The sequence below is a fragment of the Clarias gariepinus genome, chromosome 3 (assembly GCF_024256425.1).
Source record: "Clarias gariepinus isolate MV-2021 ecotype Netherlands chromosome 3, CGAR_prim_01v2, whole genome shotgun sequence".
Taxonomy (NCBI): domain Eukaryota; kingdom Metazoa; phylum Chordata; class Actinopteri; order Siluriformes; family Clariidae; genus Clarias; species Clarias gariepinus.
Window position 1 is genome coordinate 27871696 of NC_071102.1, and position 27726 is coordinate 27899421.

Consider the following 27726-nt stretch of genomic DNA (forward strand, 5'->3'; position numbering starts at 1 on the left):
AGCCCTCTTTTCTCAGGAGTTTAGAATCAGGATGATGAATTTGATTTCATAAATGGCAAAGAAAATTAAGATTGAAAAAGCTAAGATGTATTATTAATTCCAACTAGTCAGAGCAGAAACAGAGTATAATAAATTAAGTTTTTGTTTTCAATGCATACTGTAGATCCTAAATTAATAAAGCTGAGTTCTTTTAATAGAGCTGTATTGAGTTAGATCATTGAATGTTCTAAATGTTTTTTTATCGCTGTGTTAGAGACTTCCAGGATTTTTAACTGAGAAATTTTACATGAATACATAATTAAATGATCATTACTGCAGTTGTAGACGGTAAGCAGCAGCAAGAAATGTTCAGATTACCATATGAATGCAAAATAAAGACTGAAGCCACAATTATCATAACGTGTTTAAAAAGAAATTTATGCTTTCGGCATCTGAGTTATTGACATGAAGCAGATAATTCTGAAAATTTCATCTTTTCTAAAATTTTCACAAAACAATTTCTTTGCATTTATTCTTCACCTTGTGATTGCTTCCTTTTATAAATTGCCCGCGGTCATGCTAATTTGCATATACAATTGTGTTTTTTTTTTGGTCACCACAGAGATGAGACATTGATCTATTTGCATACACTCCACCCTATATTTTGCAGAGTGGTTTTAAATTTTATGTGAGCAACATCCTTCCCCATAAAAAAAAAATAGTAATTACTAGATGTGCTCGCGACTTTGTTCATATGAAATTAAATTGCACACTTATAAGCGTGTTTTTTAAAAAAATGTACAGCGCATCTGTTGAAATTTGGAATTAACAAAAAAATTTTACGCGTTACCGTGAAGTGCGTAAGATTGCGTTTATTACTGTAAGTAGATTTCAATTGCACACTTATAAGCGCGTATTAAAAATGTACAGCGCCATCTGTTGAATTTTGAGATGAACCAATGTTTTTTTTTTTTTTAAGGTTAATTTTTTTTTTTTTGTAATAAGGGTGTTTTCCGTTTAAATGTCAAAGTACAGTACAGTAGCATATCTTCTCTTCCTGTGGGCCAATTGCGATGAAACAAAGCCTGAATTTTACCTCAAGCTCCCCCCCCACTAATTATTTTTTTACAAATATCTCCAATATATATACATGCCAAGTTTATATATGTTTAGATATCAGCTAGAGTTTTTTTGATAGGTCTTTTAAAGTTTACATATTTTTGCTTCAGTTCAGTTTAATACAGTAAGTTTTTTAAACACACAGAAGAGAAAGTGAGTCACAAGCACAAAAATTAGAGCATTGTTGCACCCAAACATTCAGTAAATCAGGGTCTCATTGTGTTTACTTTCCCCATGGTGATGGTCAAATATTCACCTTATTATAGGCATTAACTGTATATAGATGCACTCCCTTTTTTTATATACATAAAAGGAAACACAATTAAGTAGATTTACCAGGGTTGTTCAGGTCAAACCAGGATTTTTCATTGTGTAGAATAACAGAACACAGTTATACAATAGGAGTAAAACTACCTTTATTTCTCTATATAATCTGTTGTTACACTAATGCATTTATCTCAGCGCTTGGATACCACAAGATAGAAAGTTTTATCGCTATACCAGAGTCATGATCAGATTAACTGCTTCATGTTTAAAACGCTGGCCTCCCAGGAACTCCTTTAATGGCCCAAACATGATGAACTGGCTTGAAGTGATGGCTAAGTCAGGATGCGGTGATAACTCCCAACTGAGTTCTTGTAATGGGCTGAATGAGGTTGTGCATTCTTCTGCAAAAGCAGAACGCCTCTGGTGACCAAACCAGGTTTTTCTTTTTCCATTAAAGGCAGACAGTCCGATCATGGCTCCAGTGTACTGGGAAACCTTCATACCATAACAGTATCCAAGCACTAGTAAAACACTGGGATATGTTTTCACTCTCTTAAATGCTTCCTTTTTATTTTGCCAATATCAAAAGTCCTGCCATGCCCAACATAATTTCTATTTCTTGTGAGAACACAGCACTTACTTTCTGGTGTGGATCCAAACAAATGGTTCTGCATCAGAAGAGAGATTTCTCTGCTAGCTTGCTTCCAGTGCATTGATAAAGCGCTTTAATTCTGAACGGATTTGACTGCTGGAAATGAACCGTGTCCTGTAATTTGTTTTTGTGGGCGACGTGAGCTGCTAAACTGAGCTGTAAGACACAAACTCAAAAAAAAAAAAAAAAAACCAGAGTCGTGGTGCTTTTTACAATGTCTATGGGAAGGATTTGTCTACTTTTTCCATATTGCCATATTTCGCAAGTGACCTCATGCATTTTTCTTCTCACCTCTTAGACTCCTTGCTTTTATTTTTTTATATATATATACACACAAGTATGTACATGTAATGAGAAAACGAACCAAACCAAATAGCGCATAAACCATAATCAGACTAATAGGTGTGAAAGCACCCTTAGTGATGTGTGAAATAGGATTATCAAAAATGACTTGTACTTCTTTAATACAGTTCGATAGATTGTTCTTTCTTTACCCGAGCTCCTGACATAATTGAAGGTAACTAATCTCAGTTCTTGCCTTCAGTCAAATCTTTGAGTTCTCTAATAATAATTGCATTTAGTGCTCTTTAAGTACTTACTATATTAAATATCCCAAGCTGAAAGATAAATCCCTTATAAAAACCAGCACTATTTGCAAACCCAGCCATGTGCGCAATCCTGTGCGGAATATTCGTTCCGAGTCACGATGTAAGACAGATGGAGATCCTTATTAGTTCATCGAGTCTCCAACAATGAAATCGGACCCCTTGAACGATAACGCCTAAGTACGTAAACAAGACGAGTCTCACCTGTTTGTACGGTTTGTGTTTTTACTCTGTTCATCGCATCTGTTTTTCTTTGAACTCTGTGTCCGGTTGAGGTGACCTATCCTCTGTCTAAGGAGCAGAAAATTCCAGCTGTGCATTTTGTGAGTGAGTGAGTGAGCGTGAGAGAGAGAGAGTGAGTGTGCTGCTGCCAGGTTGGTGATATTTTTCTTGCTTTCAGTTTGATCCCCTGAAGCTTTTCATAGCAAAGATCCAGGAGCTCTGTGATTACGCTCCAGCCAGCCGCGGCTTTCAGTATTAATGATGATGTAAAGAGCGCCTTGGGCATTTCCAGTATCACTTCAGGGCTTGTCTGTAAGGGATATACTGCTGGATTTAAAACCGAGAACATTTCTATAAATGTTTTTAAGGGAGTCTTTCCCACAAAACAAAACTTTACATAACATATTTATTGAGTCAGTAACCAGAGATGCACTTCCTTGAAGATAATCTTATATTATACTGTACATCAGCAGCTGTAACTACTCCCAGGAAACTACTCTGAGATAAGAAGTTATGCTGCTTTTCATTGTTTTACTCCGATCTTGACCTCTTTCCGGCTTCTGCAGTATTTGTTTGCAGTGGATTTGTATTCGAGTCCAGCTAAGCCAAGATTAGAAGTGTTACTTTGGTTTATTTTATTAAAGCTTTTCTTCTTCTTCTCATACATTCTTTCTCGTAATTTTAAGTTTTGAGACGTATTGCTCTCTAGTTCCTGTGTAGACTAATTCAATGCTTTTGTGCTTCATTGTAATTGCACAAGGTCTCAGAGCATGGTGACCTTGCTGCTCATTTCTGATGTTTTTTAATGTGTACAAACTCAAGTGAGGTGAAGTGAAGCAGTTGTTTAAATGCAGGGTCGAATAATCCCTAAATTCTGCTTGGCACATGAGTAAAAAAAAAAAAAAGGTCTACCAAATTTATTTTCCTGTGTGTGGTTTGGACCCGTTTCCTAGCTCTGTGACTCACTGATGAAATTGCCCATGAGTGATGGAGAGTTTATAAAACATGCATGCTGTGTCCAAATAAAAGGTCATCGAGGGCCTGGAGCTCTGTCCACCTGGCGTCAACACTAGAGCATCTTGGGAATTTTATGACAGTCGAAGCTTAGGCGTGCATACGGTACTGGCTTGTTTACAGTTCAGGACTGGCTTTATTTGGAGGACAAAAGTAAGCAAGGCCATAAAATGGTCTAAGGTTGCTATAGCTGAATACTGGTTTTGGTCAAAATTTAGTATTTCTGCTAGCAATAGTCTTGGATATTTTTGCTTCAGTAAAGCATAAACTTTACAGGTTTTTTTTAAAGCTGCCAAAGAAATGCTTTCATTTAGATAACTTTGCCCTTTATACATTTTTCTATGAGAAGATAAGGTTAAAGATGTTGAAATGTCTTACAGTCGGATTGGAGTGAAATCTTTAAATCTTAAATTGACATGACCACTGGATGGTTGGTTTACTGCAATGGTTTGTAGTTTATTTATTTATCAATTTATTTATTTTTAATTGTACTACTAAGCTCTATGCTAGGACACCCGATGGTCTACAGGGGACAAGATAAGCATGTGGAAGGTTTCTACAGCCTATTAGGTTTTACTGCCACTGTTACTTGTTTGTATTCTCATTATGTCATTTCTGTTTGGCACCATTTCATTTAGAAAAGATTATTTTCGGTTATTTAAAAGAAGAAAATGCTTCTTTGTAGTATTCTCAAAAACGTTGTTCACCTGTGTTAAATGAAGCTTTGGCTTTTATTGCCAAACAGGGAAGATGGCATTATTTTGTCTCCTGGTCACTGCTTGTCACGGTAGAATGCCAGCTTTCCTGAAACGCAGTGGCAGGCAGCTCTCAGCATGTGCTTTTATTCAGCCTGGTGCCAGTCAGGGAATGACGCTGTTTTTCAGCATTGTATTATTCCAAATCTCCAGTACAGCAGTACCACATTAGTTAGTACACAGTATAATGTGCATTTTTGGGATGCTCTTTCTCATTTTTAATAATATGCTTGGTTAATGCAGTTAAGTACATTTCAATTCCTTTTATTAAAATAGTAGTAAAAAGATAAGGATTTACAGTGTTTGTTTTTCCCTGCTTCCTTCTTTCCTTCCATTTGTTTCTTCTTCCTTTCTTACTTCTTACTTTCTTACTGTCTTCCTTAATTCCATAATTCCTTCCTTAATGCCTTTCTTAGTTCCTTTCTTCTATCCATTCTACCATCCATTTTTCCATCCATCCATCAATCATCCATCCATCCATTCTACCATCCATTCTTACATTCATCTGTACATCCATCCATTAATCATCCATCCATCCATTCTACCATCCATTCTTCCATCCATCCATCCATCAATCATCCATCCATCCATTCTACCATCCATTCTTACATTCTTCTGTACATCCATCCATCCACCCATTCTTCCATCCACCCATTCTTCTTCATCCGTCCATCCATCCATCATCCCTTCCTGTTTTTTCTAATTCTATCCTCAATTCCTTCGTTTGCTTGTTTGTTCCTCCCTTCTTTACGGTGTCCCTGAAGTGCAAAACAAATTAACAAAACTGAAAACAAAATAACAAAACCCAAAACTAAATAACAAATTCAAAACCAAATGAACAAAACAGAAAACAAAATAACTAATATCTGACTGGCCGAGTAGTGCAATACAAATTAACAAAACGGAAAACAAATAAAAAACCAAATAACAAAACCCAAAACAATTTTTTTGGAGGGGGGGAGTTTTGTTGTTTTGTTTTTGTTTTTGTTTTTGTTAATTTGTTTTCCGTTTTGTTAATCTGTATTGCACTTCCCGGCCAGTCCGTTACAAACCGGAAAAGGTAGGTATAGTTTGCGAATAAAATGCTTACCGCTAATTGGACGAGACATCTGTCACTCAAGATATTCAGGAAGTACTGTAGTAGCGGTAGATTTGTGTGTGTATGAATGTGCAAACATTATTGTGGTTTCAAATATGGCGTTCTCACAGAATTCAGTTTTGTTAATTTTTTTGCACTTCACGGCCATCATAGTTTAAAGTGAAGCAGAACACACAAGAAACAAAGATAAAGAAACAAGTTCCTACTTCCTGTATATCTTGAGTGACAGATGTCTCGTCCAATCAGCGGTAAGCATTTCATTCGCAAACTATACCTACCTTTCCCGGTTTGTATCTGACTGGCCGAGAAGTGCAATACAAATTAACAAAACGGGAAACAAATTAACAAATTCAAAACCAAATTAACAAATCCGAAAACAAAATAACAAAACCAAAAACAAAACAACAAAACAAAACAACAAAACTCCCCCCCTCCAAAAAAAAAAATAGTTTTGGGTTTTGTTATTTGTTTTCTAATTTATTTTCCGTTTTGTTAATATTCTCAGCCAGTCAGATATTAGTTATTTTGTTTTCAGTTTTGTTAATTTGTTTTGCACTTCAGGGCCACCGTATTTCTTTTCACACTCAAATCTGAAAATCTCCTCGCTGCCTAACTGAATAAAGCAAATAATCGTAATGAAATATGGTATTTATGCTTTACTTCTTCGCAAAATTCATCAGTAATCTGCTTACAGTCATCTTTCATAAAGATTGTTTGGATTCTCTTCATGCAGATGGTACAAACAACGAAGGTTCAGAGGAATCTACTGTTGGCCACAGCTATGTGAAGAAAAAGCTTGAACATGGCCTAAGCCGGATTTGGCAGGTCAGTAACACACTCATATTCATATTTGATGTTCCTATTTGACACTTTTTCTGTTTTGTCCAACAACTTATCGATCGCAATCGTTTTTCTGTTATCAGGACGTCCAGCTGAAAGTGAAAGCCTATTTACTTGGAACAGACATGTCCAACTTCAAGTATGATGACTTCATTGTGGTGCTGGATGTTATTAGCAGGTAGGAGGCTGCGTTCCCATTAGCGCTAATTGCACTGGCGTAAGGCCTTGCTTGGTTGCTCAGGCCCAATATGTTTAACTGTGCAGAGACAGATTGTTCATAGGGCATCAGTGAATCACTTGATCCACAGACAGGCTATTTACATGGCATCTAATTTAAAGGTTGTTAAGATCATAGGGTCTGTATTGCTGACCTGTGTAACCCCTGCTAATGGGTCAGCGGCAATAGCAAACCCATGGGTCACTGTTATACAGCGGTTAATAAGAACTTGTAGCACTTAAGGCAGCTCTTAGCCTACTTTGTTTATGCCTCCTTTCATTTCTCTTCTCTTTTTAACCATGTCTTATTATCTGTATGTCTAGACTAATGCAGGTGGGAGAGGAATTTTGTGGCAGCAAGTCTGAGGTGCTACAGGAGTCAATTAAGCGGCAGAGTGTGAACTACTTTAAGAACTATCACAGGTGAGCATGCATTCCTCTCGTCTCAGTTGTAGTTAGTTGCATTTAGGTCTAATGAATAACTGGTACCAGTAAGTGCACAGGATTTATGGCTGTATCTCAGTATTCTTTATTGAGGTTACTAATCGCTGCATACCGAGAGCACGCACCAAGACCTGCCTTTTTTGGAGTTGCTCTAATCCAGTCATCTATCCATCACAATTTGGCTCTTGTCAAAGACTCTCAGATCTTTACACTTTCCCATCTTTGTGTGCATGTGTGCAAATCATTTAGAGAAATTTTCATTTATGTGACTGTGACCATGTCCCTGCCTTACTTCTATTAATGTACGCACCTGGGCCCATATTTACAAAGCTTTTTAAGCTTAAAAGTTGCTCCTAGTGACGAAATTCTAAGAACATTATGGCAGAGGACAAAATGGCCGGAAGAAAAAATATTCTCTAAACACTAAACGTAAAGCTAATCACTGCTCTTCTGCCCAATTTGGTTTTCTTGTTGTTTTACTTTCTTCTATCTCTCTTGGAATGTTGACTACATACCATCCAAAAGTGCAACTTAAACAGACTGTCCGGCAATCATGTAAATTGGTAAAAGCTGCACCGTTTTGCTTCCATTAATCTGAAATGGATTGCAAGTAATAAAATCAGTACGGTAAATAAATTTAAGAATTTTAATATATTAACTCCTGTGTGGAAATTGGTTGCTTTAAAGGAAGTAGACACATTTTCAACATTTGGCTGTTTAATTATCTTTAAGATATTTAGCCTATAACAGAAATTTATAGATTATTATTCATCAACCAATCACAGTCCTTGAATTGCTGCATCATTTCTAGCAACAGCGTCGACCAAACCTCCCCACTAAGATAAAGGGTTTTGTACTTTCCTTACTCAGATTTGCTCTGAGAAGTTTCCCAAATCTAGAGAATTCTAAGAAGCTTTGTAGATACGGGCCCTGATCTCTACCCTCACTTTCTATTTGATTGCGGGCCCTGTTGCTTAAGGCTCTTCCTTGAGAATAGCCCCAAGGCTATAGGCAATAAATCCTAACATTTCTGTTTTATTGTTAGATTTTTATTTAAATTTTAAATAGCCTCCTTTGACATTAATAGACCGAAAATGTACCATAGATAAATATGCATCTCTCATTACTTATTTTGTGCAAGGTGTTCTTCAGGAATTACCTTTCTGTTTACAGATTGTATGCTATGAGTCAAATCATTCAACATCATTGAAGTAAACCTTAATCCAACCAAATTTACTTTAATGCTAAATTAAATTATAAATTATTTTAGTCATATATTTATTACTCAAAGCTAAACAGTTATGAATTTGACTTTTCTAATATTAAAACCTGAAACTAAAGTGGTTTTAGTATTTCTAAATAGTGGTGAGCAGCTACAAAGGAAAATTGAGCTGCTGCAAAAACATCACTTATCTATTCTGCTTCTTTAAAGCAAGTTAAATGGTAAATACCTACTTTTTTTTTTAGGTAAACAATCGTCTGAGCTGACAATCTGACATTCTTTCATTGGCTCAATGTCTCTAGTTTGACAGAAAATAAAATATGTGTCTTACGTTCAAAGAAGAAGGCAGCACTAACACTCAAAAAAAAAAGCTAAATGACTGCAGTAAATAAATAAAGGCTCCCGTCATTATAGAGAGAGATAGGCAACTTTTATTCGGTAATAACTTTTCTGTACAGCCAGCCAGGTCTTTTAAATAAAAATGCATAATAATTAAGGATCATAGTAAACAGTCAAATAAACTGATTAGCTAATGATTAGCGCTAGAATTTAATTACATGTCCAGGGCAATGTATAAATATTCATGAAACGCGGCGTAATCCACAGGGTCTACGGTACTCCTTCACTTCTATCTCTTTACTGAGTGCTGTGAGCAATCACTCCTCAGGCTTCTCTTTAATATGCTGTATTGTACACCTCGAGCATAATAGAAAGTTCAGTAGGCCAGATGAAAGTAAAGTCTGTTTTATGTTCACATTTTTCGGCAAAGAGAAAGTCAGGGCAGATAATATATCGTTTTATATATATACCCTCTCACGTTTGATTTAAAGATATGCTTTTACCTTTTCACTTCAGAGGACATTGTGCAGTTTAGTTGTTTTTATTTTGCATTTGTATGTTTGATGTTTGTTTTTGGATCACCTTCACTGGTATTGGGCTGTTGTATAGCCATTTTGATTAACCTATAGTTTTTGGCCATGTTGTCTAGGGTATATACCTGTATATTAGTGCTGCACGATTAATCATATCGCAATCGCGATGTCAGCCTATGCGATTACATTACAGCAAATGTTGCGATTATATTAAATAAACAAATGCGTTCGCGGACGTAACAAGACATTCATTCTAAGAGCTGCATGGCCATTTCTTATGTCAAAAATAAAAAATACCCAGTCAGTCTTGTGTAGCGCGCGTGCTGGTGGTCACGTGACTTTCCGCAGCGCAGTGTAGAGACGGGAGAAAATGGATACAGAAGAGAAAAAACATTGAACGCTGAACCCAGAAAAAAATGCAACCTCTGTTATTTGGCGATATTTTGATACTTGGCAAAATTGGCAAAACTAAAGTCGCTAAATCACGTGGCAAAATGACAAATTTTGAAAGCACCCGAAGCAACAAAAAGGAAAGGCTGATGAATGCATGGCGGTAAAAGCCAAGAGTAGTAAAGAGACAAAACAAAGCACAAACCAGTGTGAGCAGAACAAAACAACACATTATTACAGATGTGTTTGTAAGTCTCAGTAAGTGACGTAGCGAGGTTCAACTTGAAATAACTTTTGTGAAATTCTTTTTAACCCCTACGTACCTTTGGTCAAGCAGGAGGACTGTAGCCGCGAGTTTAAGAGAGGCACTGACTGCATGGAAACTCTTTAAGGATGCTTTGGTCGCTGTCACACAGACAACGGCACGCACATCGCCAAAGCGGTGGGACTTAATCACTGGACTAGGTTACAGTGCTTCGGGTATAGACTTCATTTGGCCATCGATAAGTTGAATTAATTTAATCTTTTCATATTTAAAGCTACTTAACTGTAAGTTAGAGAGGACAGCTATTAACAGATTTGTGTAGAAATCAGTGTCACAAAGATGACTAGAAATGTCTCAATTGAATTATTTTCATGATGATTAGCATGACTATAAAATTAATATGTTTAAAGGATACTTTTCTTTCCTTTAATCTTTTCTTCATCATGAGACTAAAGGTGGTGAGTGATTTGATAAGAATATCAATAAAGTATATGTTACATCCTCCTTAAATGTCCCTGTTTTGGGACAAAATGTAAAAATATTTGTAAAAAAATGGGTATTTGTTTTATTTTTCTGTACTTTTGACTTTTTAATTTAATTTTAAAGTTAATTTAATGTAATTTATTCAGTAATGTAAAGATATTTCTGTTATTTAATTTTGTACAATTTTGTTTTAATTTGAAAACATTGTTCATTTCTAGTTGCTAGATTGCACTGTATACTATATCGCAATCGTAAATCGCAATTTTGACCTTAACAATCGCAATGTGCTTTTTTTCCCAAATCGTGCAGCCCTACTGTATATACATTTACATTTAGGCATTTGGCAGACACTCTTATCCAGAGCGAGTTACATTTTTTTTTCATTACGCATCTGAGCAGTTGAGGGTTAAGGGCCTTGCTTAAGGCCCCAGGCCTACCTATATAACTAGCAGAAGCGATGTAAACACAGCTTAGGCGCTTTTCTTTTCCAAAGAACATTAGAATGTATGTTTTCTGACAATGAATTTATGTAACCCAGTTTCTCTCTTATCTCCTTTATAGAACACGCCTAGAGGAATTGCGCATGTTTCTGGAAAACGAAACCTGGGAGTTGTGTCCCGTGAAGTCCAACTTCAGTATCACTCAACTTCACGTGAGTCTCAGCACAGCACTGGCACACGAAATGACTTAAAAGTCACACAGAGGTTCTCTAATTTATGTGGGAATAGTCAATTACTGTACGTATCGGAGTTAAATTAAACTTCATGAAAGCCTTTTGAGGCTTTTGCAGTAAACTGAGTGCTCTATTAAGCTTTGTGTTGACAAACATGAGCTCAAAACGCAGAAATGGATTTTATTTCACTTGGACATGAGAGGGTTGCATTACATGTGTGGGTTCTATCCAAACACTAAATCTAAGGCTTATTTTACCTCCTTTTCTCAGCTGTAGAAGTGTCAAGTTTATTTGAGCACAAGCCTTTTGAGTCTTCCTCGCTTGCAGCGGTGTCAATCTTTAAGAAAATGTTTTCTTGGTCACGTTGTTATACATTCCCAGACACCCTGCAGTGAACGCTAATCCTCCCCAGAGGATCTTATGAATAAATCTGCAAGCATTTCTATTGTTTACCATATTCAAAAGCCTTTTTTTCCTTCTTTCTGTCCAAGTTGGCGCATCAAGTACAGTATGAGTGTATGTTAAGCATTTAGATAGGCATGATTAGTCCTACTATAGGACATATAAGAGTGATCTCATCTTATTAGTACTCTGATTAATAAAGAAAGGAATCATTTAATGTTTGAATCATTTAACCATAGGTTTGCATGGAAAATGTTTCTTTGATCTGAAGGCTTAAAAGCCTTCTGATTAGAGTGTCCATCTTAAGTGTTGGAATGGAAGCTGATCTGATAAGATGTGTTTGTGTGCTTTAAGAATCGAATCAGAATGTGGCTTTTTTAGACATGTGCGAGTGGTTCCACCCACCGTGAAGGGCTTACCACGCCGGAAAACTAACAAGAAGAAGGATTTTTGAGGTGGTTAAGTTGGGCTTCCCATATTTTACAATAAATCCCACCTTCTGCATTAGGATTTATTGAAAGAATTCAGTCTTTTCTGTGATTGGTTAAACGCTTAACTTTGTATGAAATGGCGTGCCAGTCAGAACTCTTCCTCAGCCATGAAAATTTAACACAGATTCATTTGTTTTCATGAAGTTTTATTGATCAGCAATGGAAGCAGAATTTTTTTCATTCTAAGTCACTAAATGTTACCCCTCGTATGCACAGAGAATATTCCATATATTAATGAATAATTTAATCTGTATAATAACTTATCCAGGCGGCACGGTTGTGTAGTGGTAAGCACCGTTGCTTTGCACATCCTTCAGGGTCTGGGTTCGATTCCCGGCCAGGCTTGATTCCCGTCTCTGTGTGCATGGAGTTTGCATGTTCTTACAAAAAACATGCAGATTGAGTTAATTGGCGTTTCCAAATTGCCTGTAGTGTCCCCTCCTAAAATCAGCATATAAATCATTCTTCATTAATCTGCACTAACAGTCATGAAGGTGTTTTGAACTTTGATATTTACTGACTTTAAGGCCTGCCCTTATCCCTTGTGTCTGTCTTTTTAGTAATCTGTTTTCTCACCGCTTCCTCTCGCTTATACCCACTTGAAAGATGAACTGACGCAGCACTGACCTTTTACTTTCTGTCAAGAAAAATAAAGGTTTTGAGTTACAGTACGGAAAAATGCAGAGAACTATCTTTGCAAATTTCAGCCTGTTAGGAAGTATGGGTCAGTGTGCAAGGCCAGCCATGATACAGCAGCTCCGGAGCAAAGAGCACGTAGTACTTTACTGTATAAACCTTTTGGTCCACACTGCATACTGTATATTTGAATAACGATGTTGATTGTAAGTGTAGTAAACACTTAAACGCTGCTGCATTGCAGGAGTTTAAGTTCATGGGTCAGTGTCGTTCGCCGTCGGTGTCTCCGAGCAGGCAGCCAGCCTCCAGTGACCCTGAGGAGCTATCTCTATTTGAGCAGTATATCCTGGAGGGAAACCCTTTTGAGATGCAGATCGACAATAAAGAAGAGGAGAGCGAGGATGTTCTGGAGTCCAATGGGGTAGGCTTATTATTTAGCTATTACATGTTCGTTACCGCTTTATTACACACTCAGTATGTGCTGCACAGCTTATCGCTCAGTATGAATTAGTTGATTATGGATTTATATTATATTCTAATAGCAACCTACAACCTATTATAAACTATGCTCAGATGACTAGGTTAACCAGTTAATTAAAATGCTTTGGTTTTAAGTAAATATGAAATATGTGGTTCTATTCCAATTTAAATTAGGTTTGTGGTGTTAAACTTGATTGAAGTTTATATATATATATATATATATATATATATATATATATATATATATATATATAGCGGATGATTGTGATCACTTTCAATAAAGTCTAATTGAACTTTAGGTCTTTTCCATTTATTCTTCAATAACATCCTCATCAAAACCAGAGTGAGCTGTTAAAATAAATGGACATAATTAATAGTGTTAAGAGGTTTTATTATTTCTCTACCTGCCGTATCGGATAAGCTTCATGGAGGGTGTAGTGTCAGTGTGGCGTTATCATTACTCAAATGCACTTGACATTTCAAAACAGAGACCGGGACAGCACAAGAATGTTTCTATTCAATTGATAAAATAGGCCGTAAATAGAAGTGTTTTTACCTTGAGACAGCGTGAAATAAAAAAAAACATAATAATAATTACACAATCCAGACAGTTTTGATTACTGTAGTCTCTAAACAACTGGAGATCACATGTTTATATTCATGTTATACAAGAGCCTGTTTTTGATCTGGCACGATGTGTTACCGTTGTTCACAGCTGTATGCAGTGCACAGTATCACGGGTGTGTATCACAGGGTGTTTTTTTAAAACCCTGTCCAGAAAAATACAGGAATGAGCATGTAATTCTTTAATCTCTGGTTCTTCATAAAGTTCATTAAGTTCATGCTCAAAACGGTTTTGTTTTCACTTAGATGGATTTACATCTGGTAACATTGAAAATGTATAATTTTTCATTCAATTCTATATAAAAAATTATAATAAATAAAAACAACATTGACTTGTTTGTAATTATTTTTGTGTAATTTCATGCAGAGGTCAAACTTTTAGTATATGGGAAAAGAAGTAAGCATAACAAATATGCATAATAACTACCAACCCATGGTAATGCACTATGAATTTTGCTCCCATACTTTTCCCAAGTAAGGTTGACACTGAAAATCCTACATCCGCTTATATCAACTATCAAATAAACAAAAAAGTAAAGTCCAATGCTGAGCACAAAAATTCTGACAACTACAGAGTAAGACAAAGGAAAAGACAAAAAAATGTTAGCATTCATTGCTAATCAAAATTTATAGTTATTTTTTTACTAATTGAATTTTTTCAAAAAGGTTTTTTTTCTATGTTAAAATTTCTCATGTACTGTAGTTTGTAGAGGACTGATTCAGACAGTAAAAATGTCACATCCGTAACGCCACTTGATGCCAAACCATTTATTCCAACAGTGACAAATATTTCCAAATCTACTCTCTCATGGTACAAGTACAATGCTTTCTGCTGTCATCTTTACAGTTTGTAGAAAACCTGCACTGTCAAAAACTCACTTACACATCCATAATGTTGATAAAATGGTATATATTATTAGGATGTAAATGTTTATATGAGGTTTAAGGATTTTTTATTTTTTTGCTAAATGAATTCACTGATAATTAAAGCATGTGGATTTATACCTTCAGTGGTCAGAGCTATTTTGGTAACACAGAGAATAAATGTCCTAAGTGGTTTAAACATAATTTTTTTTTTATTATGTCTGATTGGTATGTACATACCTTATTATTATTATTATTATTATTATTATTATTATTAAAATTATAATAATTATTATTATTATTATTATTAGTAGTAGTAGTGAAAATTAAGCCAAATAATAATTAATATAATTTATTATAATACATAGATTTATATGTATATGAGATCTACAGTAAGTCTTCCAATAAGAATCATGGCCCATAAGAATCATGGCCCTGTAGAAAGCTGTCCTTGTGCTATACATACTAATAGTGCTGATAATCAGTTAGGATCTTTTTTCTTATATTCAATGCACATTTATTCGCTCGTGTGAACCTTTCAAAATATAGACTTCCTCTAGGGTACTTTTCTAAATAGAAAGCATTCTTTTGGACAGCATTTAGGCTCCAGAGATAAAGTCCATCCCCAAAAGGAAAAGCTGCAAAAGGTTTCATATTTTAGACAAATTTAAAGGAGAATTGCATCTGCCCTTCTTGGAAAGGGGCACATTTTCGGCAAGGTAGCAATTTTCGCAAAAATAATGTTTTGATAATATTGAAAACCCTGAAAGGTTAGGGAATTAACGTGACTGGAAAATAAAACGTACACACATACGTACCAACACAGCTAGTCACTAAATTTTGTGCTGAGGTGGACTGAATCAGTGCTCGAGCGGGAAGTGCAATAATATAAATAATATGTTTAGAAGTCTGCTCTTTGTTCAAGAATAAAGGAGCACTTTTACACTTCTTACAAATTCCCCTCCAGCCATTCTGCCAGAGAAACCTGTAATTGGTGCTCTTTGAGTAGGTGTTGCTGCCTTTTTAAAGAAATGGAGTCATCTAGAACTACTGTCGTTTCTTTTTTGTGACACTTCTTTGCAATATATTTGATGTAAATAGGTCGTAATGATACGAGTGCAATGTGGGCTTTAGTCATTTTCATATTTATATGTTTACTCCAGACATGTCTTGGCTGCTTTGAATAACCACATAGATGAATATACATAGGGGTTGTACAAAAGAATGGAAGTCATTACCTTAGAATGTACAAAGATGGTCAAATTGATAATTTGTCAATAGAAAGCATCCTTGATATGCCATATATTATATGTGATATTATTGGTCGTAAAAGAACACATTTTTGACCCGAAAACAAAAAAAGCCAATTTGATTTCTGTATATTGTTGTTATTTTGACAATATGCCAGACTTCGAGGTCTGGCATATTGTGCGTTCTGAGATGCATTTCGTATCACCAGATTTTGGTAAGAGTGATTATTTGAGTTACGATGATCTTAAAGAAAGCTTAAATCAGTCTGAAAATTGTCTCTTACTACAGTATGTCTGTCTGTCAGTCTGTCTGTCTCTCCGTCTGTCTGTCTGTCTTTCTGTCTTAAGCTATACATACCTTGTATACATGAATATTTGAGGAGATCAGCAATTTTATAGGAAGTTAATAAATGTCTCAAGAAATTATTTTATTCTGTTGTAGAAAATATAAAAACAAGATACCTTCTCTTTAAAGGAAACTATTGATTTCTGCATGTGTCGATTTAATCGGTTAATCTCTCCAGTCTTAAGTTGCTCTTCCTGGCCTCACACTGCTCTTTACTTTCTTTTTTTTTCCCACATCAGTACGAGTCTGAAGAGCTGGAAAAGAGTGTATATCAGGACTATGACAGTGACAGTGATGTGGCGGATGAACTGAAGCAGGACTTTGTGGATGAGCAGACCGGAGACATACCCAACAAGAGGTCAGTATATCAGTGGCACCAGTAGCCCAATTCTCATTTGTCTTAACACACACACACACACACACACACACACACACACACACACACACACACACACAGTGAAATATCACTTGTTGGGCTTTAAATTTTAAGACTGGACATGTTGGTTGAACTTCACCAAAGGTGACTTAAGTTCTCCACATACTTCTTGAGGAGAAAAAGTTGAATTGGCTTCATTTGCATACTTTTACAGTATGTATACATGGTATCTAAACACGTTACTCAATCAAGTCTTTGATTGATTATTGCCCAGGTTTTAAACAGAGGCCAAATAGTGGCACATTGGCAGTAAAAGGGGCTTGAACACACGATTTTCTGATCATACTGAATGTACATTTTATGGTGCATTTAACATATTGCAAGATTCGTGTGCCTGGATTTCATTAAGTCCTGATCCGCGTCCCTGTTTAACTTGCAGTACTGCAGTTAACAATCCTTTTCTTCTGTAAATGAAACTATAGTAGCAAGACCTGCAATACTTGATTGCTGACGGTTGTTTCATTTTTATGCAACTCACACAAAAATTGTAAAGTAAAGAGGCCTTTAGTGTGGTCTAAAGAATATTAAATAACCAATTAGAGCCGAACGTCTATTTTGTGAATAAAGGCATGGACCTTTTAGACCTCACAATTAGTGATCATGCTAATGCCTTCTCAGTTCCTTTTTTAATTGAGTAAGCCTGAGAAACAAGTGAATAATCTAATTTACAGTATGAACTCTGCAATCTGTCTCCTTGAAGCTGTGCAGGAATTGAATCTCACACTGTGTGCTGTAAGAGACAGTAAGCAAACATGCTATTTTTAGCCTCTTAAATGAAAAAAGAGGATTAATTATGGCATGAAGAAGGGGCCTTTTAAAGCTTTTCAGCTGCATCTAAGCGGCAGTTTGGGGATCGATAAAACAGTCAGAAAAGGATTTGATAGAAATTTCAGAAGATTACATTAAAACGATTGCTTGGCTTATAATGATTCAATAAACTTGTGTGCTTTATCTTAATTAAAGTAACTAAGCTGGTTGCGTTAACCATTTGGTGCATTCAGTGTATCAAAGGTAAATAAAGACACTGAATTCAGATGTTTATCCAAGTATTTATTATCATTGTTGTTATTATTATTATTATTATTATTATTATTATTATTATTATTATTATTATTATTATTATTATTTTATAGCAAATATACAAATGACAGATATAACACAAAACAATTTTTCAGTATACCACAAAAAGACTACTTTTAATAGGCTGCTGAGTCTTAATTTTGTCAGTGGATGTTACAATACAACTAAAATATAGTAACACATTTTCTGTGGCTGAATCTTAAATACTGTTTTATTGTGCATGTACAGTACTGCACTTGGTAGAAGGTACACAGACGTCACTTTATAGTGTTGGCGAACACAGTGGTTAGTGGATGCCACTGAACTTATTCAGCCTCTTTGAAAATAGCAAATAGAGGGACGAAATGTCAAAGCAAGCTGAATATCAGAAATATGAAAACTTCTTGGGTTAGGAAATACAAGCAAAAAAAAAAAAAAAAAAATTCTCATAAAGTGTCAACAATTGGGCTTTTTGTCAAATGTAACGCTTCAAGAACTAATTCTCAAATACTTTATTCTTTATGTTGCTGTGAGTTGATGTGTCTGCTACTTGCGCTCAGTAAAGCCTTCATTACGGCTCTGAAATGCATGACAAACTGGTTAGATCTTATTTAAATGTTAAATTAAAATCTCTTGTATGGGACCAGCACTGCATGTAGTGACTGGGTATTGTGGGGTGCAGCAACCCACCGTTGGCTCGAACCCGAATCTTCAGATCCAAAAATCAACAACCTACAGCCTGAGGCACCACTCCCACATCTTACATTTGATGTATTCTAGTAAAAGTTGTTCCTCCTGAAGGTAGCTCGACCACACAACTTTGGTTGTATCCAAACTTCCATCTTGAGGCTTTTAATAATGAAACTATATTTTATAATGATATAACTCAGCACACCTGAGACGTGCTAATTTTACACATAGCCGGGTAACCCCACTGCGATTATGGGAGATTCTAAAACACCCGTAAACCAAAGGGAACTCTCCCCCCAAAAAATGGAAACTCTAATTATTTGTTCCATAGCCCAAAGCAATAAATACATAAAAATAATTAATACAAAATATTAAGTAAATATAGAAAAATGTACCTGCTCTTTACCTTTAAAAAAAAAGTAAAAATAAATTGGTTTTGGTTTATGAGATAAAATGAGATAATGATTAAATGAGATAAAAATGTAAGTTGCTCTGGATAAGAGCGTCAGCCAAAATGCCCAAATGTCTGCCAAAATGCCCAAATGTGTGTGTGTGTGTGTGTGTGTGTGTGTGTGTGTGTGTGTGTGTGTGTGTGTGTGTGTGTGTGTGTGTAAAGCTAAAGTAAGAGGAAAGGAGAATGTAACACAGTAACCCTTCTTCCTCTCTTTACCTTTAAAACAGACACAGCAGGGTTTCTGTGTAGAGCAGAGAGAAAGAGTGTGTGTGTGTGTATGTGTGTGTCTGTGAAGGCAAAAGCCAGACAGTAGCCACTCCTTAGTAAAAGCACATGGCAGCCCGCCTGGAGTTTGCCAAAAGGCACCAGAAGGACTCTCAGACCATGAGAAACAAAATTTCCAGGTCTGATGAAACTCTTTGGCCACTCTACCATATAGGCCTGATTGGTGGATTGCTGCACAGATGGCTGTCTTTCTGGAAGGTTCTCCTCTTTCCACAGAGGACTTCTGGAGCTCTGACAGATTGACCATTGGGTTCTTAGTCACCTCCTTGATTAAGGCCCTTCCTGGTGTCCTGGTGGTTTTAAACTTCTTCCACTTACGGATGATGGAGGCCACTATGTTCATTGGGACCTTCAAAGCAGCAGAAATTTTTGTGTAACTTTCCCCAGATTTGTGCCTCGAGGAAATCCTGTCCCAGACGTCTACAGACAATTCCTTTGACGTTTGTGCTCTGTCGTGAACTGTGGGACCTTATATAGACAGGTGTGTGCCTTTCCAAATCATGTCCAATCAACTGAATTTACCACAAGTGGTCTCCAATTAAGCTGCAGAAACATCTCAAGGAGGATCAGGGGAAACAGGATGGGCCTGAGCTCAATTTTAAGCTTCATGGCAAAGGCTGTGAATACTTATGTCCATGTGCTTTCGTAATTTTTTTAGTTTTATAAAATTTGCAAAAATCTTGAGTAAACTTGAGCAAACATAAGTACTAAAAAAGTACCAAAATTTACCAGTATGCATAATTGAGTAAGAAGAGTGTATCTTGGATAGACAGTTTGTGCAATGCAAAAAAAAAAGCAGCGGAAGGAATATACTGTATATACTGCACGTTCAGTGACCATTCACAGTAGTGCTCATCAGCAGCAAGTACAGTACAGTAGGTCGACATGTGATGTGTGAAAGCAAAAAGAAATGGGCAAGCTTAAGGATCTCAGTGACTCTGATTATAATTGTGATGGCTAGAAACTGGGTCAGAGCAACTCCAAAGTAGCAGGTGTTGTGGAGTGCTCCCAGTGTGCAGTGGTTAGCACATACCAAATGTGTTTCAAGGAATAACAGCTTGTAAACTGGCAACAGGGTGATAAGCACCCAAGATATTCATTGGGAGCGAAGGCTAGTTCATCTGGTGCAATTCCACAGAAGAGTTGTGGCTGCCAGGTTCGTGTGCGTCGCTTACCTGGGGAAGAGGTAGCCCTGAATGCACTATGAGAAGAAAACAAACTGGCAAAGGCAATGAAATGCTTTTGGCAGTGTTTCGCTGGGAAACCCTGGGTTCTGTCATTCATGTGAATGTTTTTCTGACACATACCACCTACCTAAACATTGCTGCAGACCGAGTTTACCCCCTCATAGCAACGATATTCCGTACTAGACAGTTAAGAGCTGCCATGGTGGCACAGTGGGGCACTACAGAATGTTAGGCAGGTGGTTTTATAGTTCTGGCTGATTGATGAACATCTTCATTCACAAGTATAATTAAAGGAGTCATTAAGTTAAGAATGCTGGTGGATTTTTAATCAGCTGTTCCCCCCACTGTGGTGAGTGGCATTTCCTCCCCTAGCACAATTACACTTGACTTGGCACACGTAGGGGTTATTATATGAGACTGACAGCTACAGGAGAATTAGAAATACAACACTTGGTATGCTTAAAGCTCATTTGCTTCCTCTATAACACGTATGAATTCAGTGACCATGCTTGATAGGGTAACATTTTAATTGCTAAGGATGCTCCAGCAGACTGATGTATTCTGTAGGTTTCCTATGCTCAAGCAGTAAAATTTATGAAATGTGTAACAAAAAGAACACATGATTTTATACAGGATTATCTCTTATTTTTATCACTTCTGATTTTCTAGTCAAGCTACCAAAAGATAGTTGTGGTTAAAGAATAGTAGGAAAGTTATTTTCACAATCAGAGAGGGGTCATCTTTGTTGTGATAATTTTGGCTCAACAATTTTAGTATGATAACTAAAAATTTAACAGACTTAAATTACTGTTCACCCAAGCTGAATGTATTTTACTTTATAAAGCTTGAAAGGTTAGCACCTAAATGCTAAATACAGTACATTAAGAAACTAGCTAGCTAATATTATATAGCTAAGTAACATTTATACTAAATCATCAATAATAGACTTGTTTGGCTAGCTAAATATTTTCAGCGAATGGGTAAATTATCCTCAATGTCCTCTCGAAGTTGTAATCATGACCAAATTTAGACAATAAAGTGTATTACTTAATTGTTTCAGTAATGTAAATTCTCAAAGTTTATTCAAGATACTTGTATGGTATATTTTTAGTCATTGAAGACTAGATCACCACTTGGCATTTTTTAGCCAAAGCAGAGTCACAAGAGCCTTCTAGTTAAACCTACAGTAGTAGTTACTACTAGTTTTTAAAAGTGTTGCTATAGCTGAATTGTATTTTTTGTATTTTAATGCTAGTCTATAAATTAAACAAGGCAGGGACAGTTCAGTGGTTAAGGCATTGGACACTGGTTCAAACCCCACCACCACTAAGTTGTCACTGTTGGGCTCTTGTGCAAGTCATTTAACGCTTAAATGATCAGATGTAGGTAAGTTGCACTGGATAAAGGCATTTCCCAAATGTTGAAATGTAAAGGAAATGGACAACATTTGAGGAATTGTCAATCCAATTGTTGTTATTAGTCATAGCTCCCATCAAGGTGTTACCACAGTGGACCATCCAATCCACCCAACAACTTGGCACACCTTGGCACAACTTAGAACCTTCCTGACTAAACCTTCCCATTTTATCCAGGCTTGAGACTGCCACTGCATCTAGTGGGTGGGGTTTGTGCATTGGCTAGAAATCGAACCAGGGCCTTCCACATGGCAGGCTAAAAACCAGCTGAGCCACAATTGCCCAATTGTCAATTGGATTCCTAAATAAAATTACAGTATGGGTAAATTCTTCAGTCAGAATAAAACCAAAAAGCATCACGTTGTTGGGACACATTTCTTACCACCACTTCTTTAAAAGCCGCACACATGTCGCCTGGTAGTGGTCATTTACTTGTCTACATTTTACAGAACTCGGGAGTTGCATGTTTGGTAATTCAGACAGATTAAGCATCAGGCAGATTTCAGCACCAAACATATCCTTTTAACTCCAATGAAGCTCCAAGCCTCATATTTAATTATGTGTAGAAGTAAAACAAATGCTAAAAGTATTTTTGTAATAGAACATAGACTTTCTGACATTCACTTTTCACTTATTAGATTGACCTCTTGACCAGGTATTATATCAGACTATTTAAAGGCTGTTAATGGGGATGGTGTTGTTTAAATATGAGCCTCAACCTCACAGTTGACCTTTTGGTGGGGCTTTGTCACCTCTTCATACTGTAGCTCAAAGAGATACTGTAGCATCAGATATTCACATTATGAGTGCGTATTCAGGTTTCATTTTTACGGACTAATATTGCCCACTGCAGAAATAACATTCAGAAAAATGAAAGATTTTACCTTTTGGGGTATAAAGGTTTTCTGAAGATCTGTGCTTGAAGATCTGCACACGTCTTAGATTTCTTACATTTGTGTAAATTTTAAATCTTTACCAATGTAGTAGCTAATACTTCTTCAATTATTTATATAGAGACCAAATTCGGCTTTCATAATATGGATGATGTAAAAATGTCACAATGTTTAAATATATACTTAAAACTTAAATGTAACTTTTAAACTTTTGTCAAAGTACACATACTTAAAAAAACTGTTTGGAAAATTTATCCATGCGACAAGATCTCCAAGATCTTCCAGATCTGCTCCTTTACCTAAGGCAAATCTATTTTCAAAAATGCTTGGCTAAATAAATAGGTTTTTAGCTTAGACTTAAACACTGAGGCTGTGCCTGGGGCCCGAACATTAATTGGAAGACTATTTTATAACTTTGGAGCTTTGTAAGAAAAAGCTCTGCCCCCTGCTGTTTTTTATAATATGCGGTACTTGCTTACTTACCTGCATCCTTTGATCGAAGTAGGCGTGGCGAATCGTAAGACACTAGCAGTTCACTCAGATACTATTTAATGCTTTATACGTCAAGAGTAATATTTTAAAATCAATGCGAAATTTCACAGGGAGCCAATGAAGTGAAGATAAGATAGGTGTGATGTGCTCGTATTTTCTGGTTCTAGTGAGGACTCTCGCTGCTGCACTCTGGATCTTCTAAAGCTTGTTTATGCACTTAGTTGAACAGCCAGATAGTAAGGCATTACAGTAGTCCAACCTAGAGGTGATAAAAGCATGAACCAGTTTTCTGCATCGTTTAGTGACAATATATTTCTTATCTTAGCAATATTTCTGAGGTGAAAGAATGCTATCCTGGTAATATTATCTACATGTGCTTCAAATGACAGGCTGGGATCTATAACCACACCGAGGTCTTTCACTGTTGCACTTGATGAAACAGAAAGGCCATTTAAAGTTACAGTGTGATCAGAAGGCCTACTTCAGAAAATACTTCAGATCAGAAAATGCACACTAAATGAAGCAGATGGCACAAGCATCGAAACAGGCAATGAAATAGAGGACATGAAGTGAAAATAATAGGCAGAGAATAAAAACTACAAATCTCTTGACTGTTGAAAGACATGAGATACTTATAATCTCAGTTTAGTTAAAACTCTTTGAAATCCCTGCATAGAAGAAATGCGAATTGTTGACGCAAGCAGTATGTCTAAAATTTTATACAGTACCACTATGGTAAACAGTGTTTTTAGATAGGCAAGTCCATTAATTACACAAAACCACATACAGTAGGCTTTCCCACAATCACAAATTTGATCAGAACCAGGTACTGTACGATCTCAAGATCATCATAGAGAGATCATTAAGAAGTTCGGTGTGAGGACATAATTTATGAACAGTGTAGCAGTTCAAAGGGTATTCAAAAGTAGATTGTAGATCATTATAGGTGGTTCCTGGCTTTTTGTACTGGATCCTACAGTAAGAAAAAAAGCCAAATTCTTTGTTTAGTTTTGTAAAAATTTCTCATATAGGGGATTGAACAAATCTGCTAAAATTGCAGATTTTAGATTACAAAACTCCTAATTGTACACCCTAAAATATACTAAATCCATGGCCTAACTGGTGAAATCCTAACATTACTCACTAAACTACAGTATTGAATACAAAGCTTTAAGATGTACTAAGTTCAAGTCTGTGCAATAAATTCCCAAATAGTTTGCACTAATAGATATCATTTACTGTATGTGATGATGTTTATTACAGAAGTGTCTCACTGGTTCACAGATTTATTTAAACCATGGCTATCCAGGTCCAAGTTAATTGCCATTTCTTGACAATTTATCATGAATTAATCATGAGGTGTAGTAGGCACTTTGTAGCTAAATAGTGTAAAATCATAGATTGGATGGCCTACTTTGTAGCAGAGCCATACAGTAGGTGATTACCATGCTATCATTAGTATGGTATGCAAAATATACAGTACTGAAATTTTGGATTTGGTAAATTAACAGGGGAAGTAAACTTATAAATAACAAGGTAATACAGTATGGTAATGGTTCATCTTTTCATTTTAGTACTGTATACTGTATGTTGGCGCGTACTCTACATCATATCATTCCCTAGGTAATATGCTGCCAATTTGTGGATGATTCAAGATATGTAATTTCAGAAAGTCGAGCAGCCATAAACCTCTAGAAATTTAAATTGGGGACATTTGGCTTGCGCTAGCAAGGCATTTGTGTGTGTAGGAAGAGTGTATGATAATACTAATAATTATGGAATTAAAATCTATAAATAAGCACAATTTCGTGTACTGTACATGCTGTCTTTTATTGCTGCAGGCATCTGCTTTTTTCTTGCATCGTAATGAGTAATCACCATGTGGTGATGGGTTAATGACAAAATAAATTGAGAAAAAAATATAGCTGTATTTATGAGACCTAAGCGGATGCCTGTTTAGTCTGGGACTGAACTGAATTTCCCCATAACTATAAATACTGCTACTGGTAAGATCATTAAGCTCAGTACCAGTTATCATAACATTCCGATGTCTGGATCCACATAACAACAGGTCCGCATCTCTGTTATAAATCTTTTACTGTGAACAATGTGGTTAGTAAAAAGGCTCATTTTCATTTGCGTTAGCACGTGTCATAAACAATGCACCCCATTAATTTTTATAACCTCTAATAAAGCAGGCGACTTGGTGAAGCAGTCGATGTCTTTATGAATAACACCGCCAGCGCTCTCTGTTCTGTCCCGAGCTCGGGTTACTTACAGTACTACGTGGAGTTTTTGTGCAGTTTCTCCCTATATCCATCTGGGTTTGATCTATCTTCTACATTTTTCTCCCACCTTTATAAAGCATGCCAGTAGGTGAATTGGATACTGTGAGGTCTTCATAGGTGTGTATGTTTGTGTGAGATACTCTGTGATGGATTGCCATCACAGCCTGGAAGAGATCCCAGCTTAGCCTCTGCATTCATTGACCAGGATAAAGTGCTTATTATTGAGTAAGGAGAAAGCAGTTTGTTTTGTTTAATTGAGGTAAATTATGTTAATTATGGTAAATTTAAACTAGGCTCCCAGGCCTCATAATAATGTCACCAGTTTATTGGTATATAATTGATAGCCAGTGTTAATGTCTTAAATGAAATTCATGGAATAGGGGGCATCAAACTGTTTATTAATCAGTTGTCCAATTACTTTAGAACCCATAAAAGTGGAAGTAAGGTTGTAATTTTTAAACGGTTAATTATTGTTAAACCCACTAAATTAAGTGGAAAGTCCACACTTCTGTTAAATGACTTCTTGATTGGTATTTTTTAAATCCATTGTGGTGGTACACAAAAAATGTGTCACTGTCCAAATGCTTACAAATTGTACCTGCCTGTTTATTTATTTAATTTGCTTAATATTCAATTGTGTTGTGTATACTAGACAGAAGAAGAAAAAAAAAGATTCCTGCAGTTTTTCACTAAAACATTGTGTCATGTGCTGTCCCGCGTGTCCTCATGTGTGTCCCTTGTGTGATCAGTGTTTCCAGAGAGACGCTGCGCAGCCGAAAAAGATCTGACTACAACCTGAACAAAGCGAACGCCCCCATCCTGACCAACACCACACTTAACGTGATCCGTCTGGTCGGTAAGCAGTCGACCTTTAACATTTCATCCACTTAAAAGATACGGAAGGAAACAGTGACCCAGTGCAAGCGACCTCGATCGGCCAATCAATTAATAAGCTAATGGCAGAGGTGTGTGCATTGATTCAGCTCCATGTCATTAGATCTGTTTTGCATTGCCTCCTCATCTCTTTCGGGTCATTTAAAACAATGATAATTTGTCTGCTGCATCAGCCGACATGGCGGCTCAGACTCCATTAGGTTTTAGCTCTTCAGTAGTGATGAATAGATTAAAATTTATGACGGAGGTGCCTTCTTTCTATTTAAATTTTTTGAATTGATGTTAGCTGCTTTTATTTTATTTTATTATGTCTTTTGTTGGATTTTTTAGTTATTGTAGTTTTGTAGGGTAATCTTTAATCAATTTCTGCATAAAAAAAAATATCCTTTAATCTGCTTTTGTTTTCACAGATAACAGAAACCTTTTCTTTCTTTTGTTTTTTTCAAGTAATCCTTGACGATTATCTTGCAAATAATAAGCAGATTTTGCATCAGTAGAAGAATTTTCTTACAGAAAAAAATACCCATGACATTTTCCTCTCAATTATTATGCATGATGAATGATTAAGATAAATAAAGTCTCTATTGCAATCATAAAAAAGTACAAAAAAAAGCCTTGTCTGTGTACACATTGAGCACCATTAGTCCTTATTCAATCCTAACTACGTTATCGTCTTGTATTTCCTATATGCACTTTGTTTTTGTTTTTCTCCTAAATTTAATTGCTCTGCCTCAGGGGGCATGGAAAGTCAACGTCCAACCAGGAATGACACATCCAACTTAACCATAGATCTCATAATGATTGAACAGTGCGCATATCTTGAATTCTTAAAATGTAAGGTTGTTTTAGGAGAACATTTATAACCTGATTAAACATTAAAATGCCTGTCAAAACATGCCTGGCTGTCTAAAAGAAGGCAATTATATTGGCTTTTAATATACGAAGGGCGTTCAAGTCGAACAGAACCTTGTAAGTGATGTTTTCGGTGTAAAATCGATTATCACATACGGAAGACTTCAAGCACAGCATGATGATAAATCTCTAAGCCAGATTAAAGCATTTAAATGGTTCAAACGTTTTAAAGAAAGCTGTACGTCGTAATATAACGATCTTGGTCGAGTCGACACCTGCAGTAGTTCCTGTGAACATTCAGTGAGTGGAAGCCTAATCCTTGAATTTTCACATGTTCGGGCCATTAAAAGAATTGTGTTTTAGGCGTGAAGCAGGCAGTGCAATCATGGCTTTGGCGTCCTGAGAAACCTTTATGCCATGATAGTATTCATGATCCATACTACGCTTGGATAAGTGCATTAGTATCGATATAGAGGGCATTATATAAAGAAATAAAGGTATATTTTTACTCTTATAACTGTTATCTGTCGTTCTCCACAATGAAAAGTCCCATTTTGACTTGAACTCCCCT

The 27726-nt window shown here is 36.3% G+C and overlaps 1 protein-coding gene across 1 annotated transcript in view; it reads left to right on the forward strand.

The window, feature by feature from the left end:
- The window catches only part of vps50 (VPS50 EARP/GARPII complex subunit), a 151660-nt gene that overhangs the window by 78086 nt on the left and 45848 nt on the right, over positions 1-27726 (forward strand). Inside the window, exons 14-20 of the mRNA XM_053492735.1 lie at positions 6446-6537; positions 6636-6730; positions 7093-7191; positions 11006-11096; positions 12891-13067; positions 16450-16568; positions 26159-26265. Coding sequence (XP_053348710.1) covers positions 6446-6537; positions 6636-6730; positions 7093-7191; positions 11006-11096; positions 12891-13067; positions 16450-16568; positions 26159-26265 — 780 coding nt within the window. The remainder of the gene's footprint in view (positions 1-6445; positions 6538-6635; positions 6731-7092; positions 7192-11005; positions 11097-12890; positions 13068-16449; positions 16569-26158; positions 26266-27726) is intronic.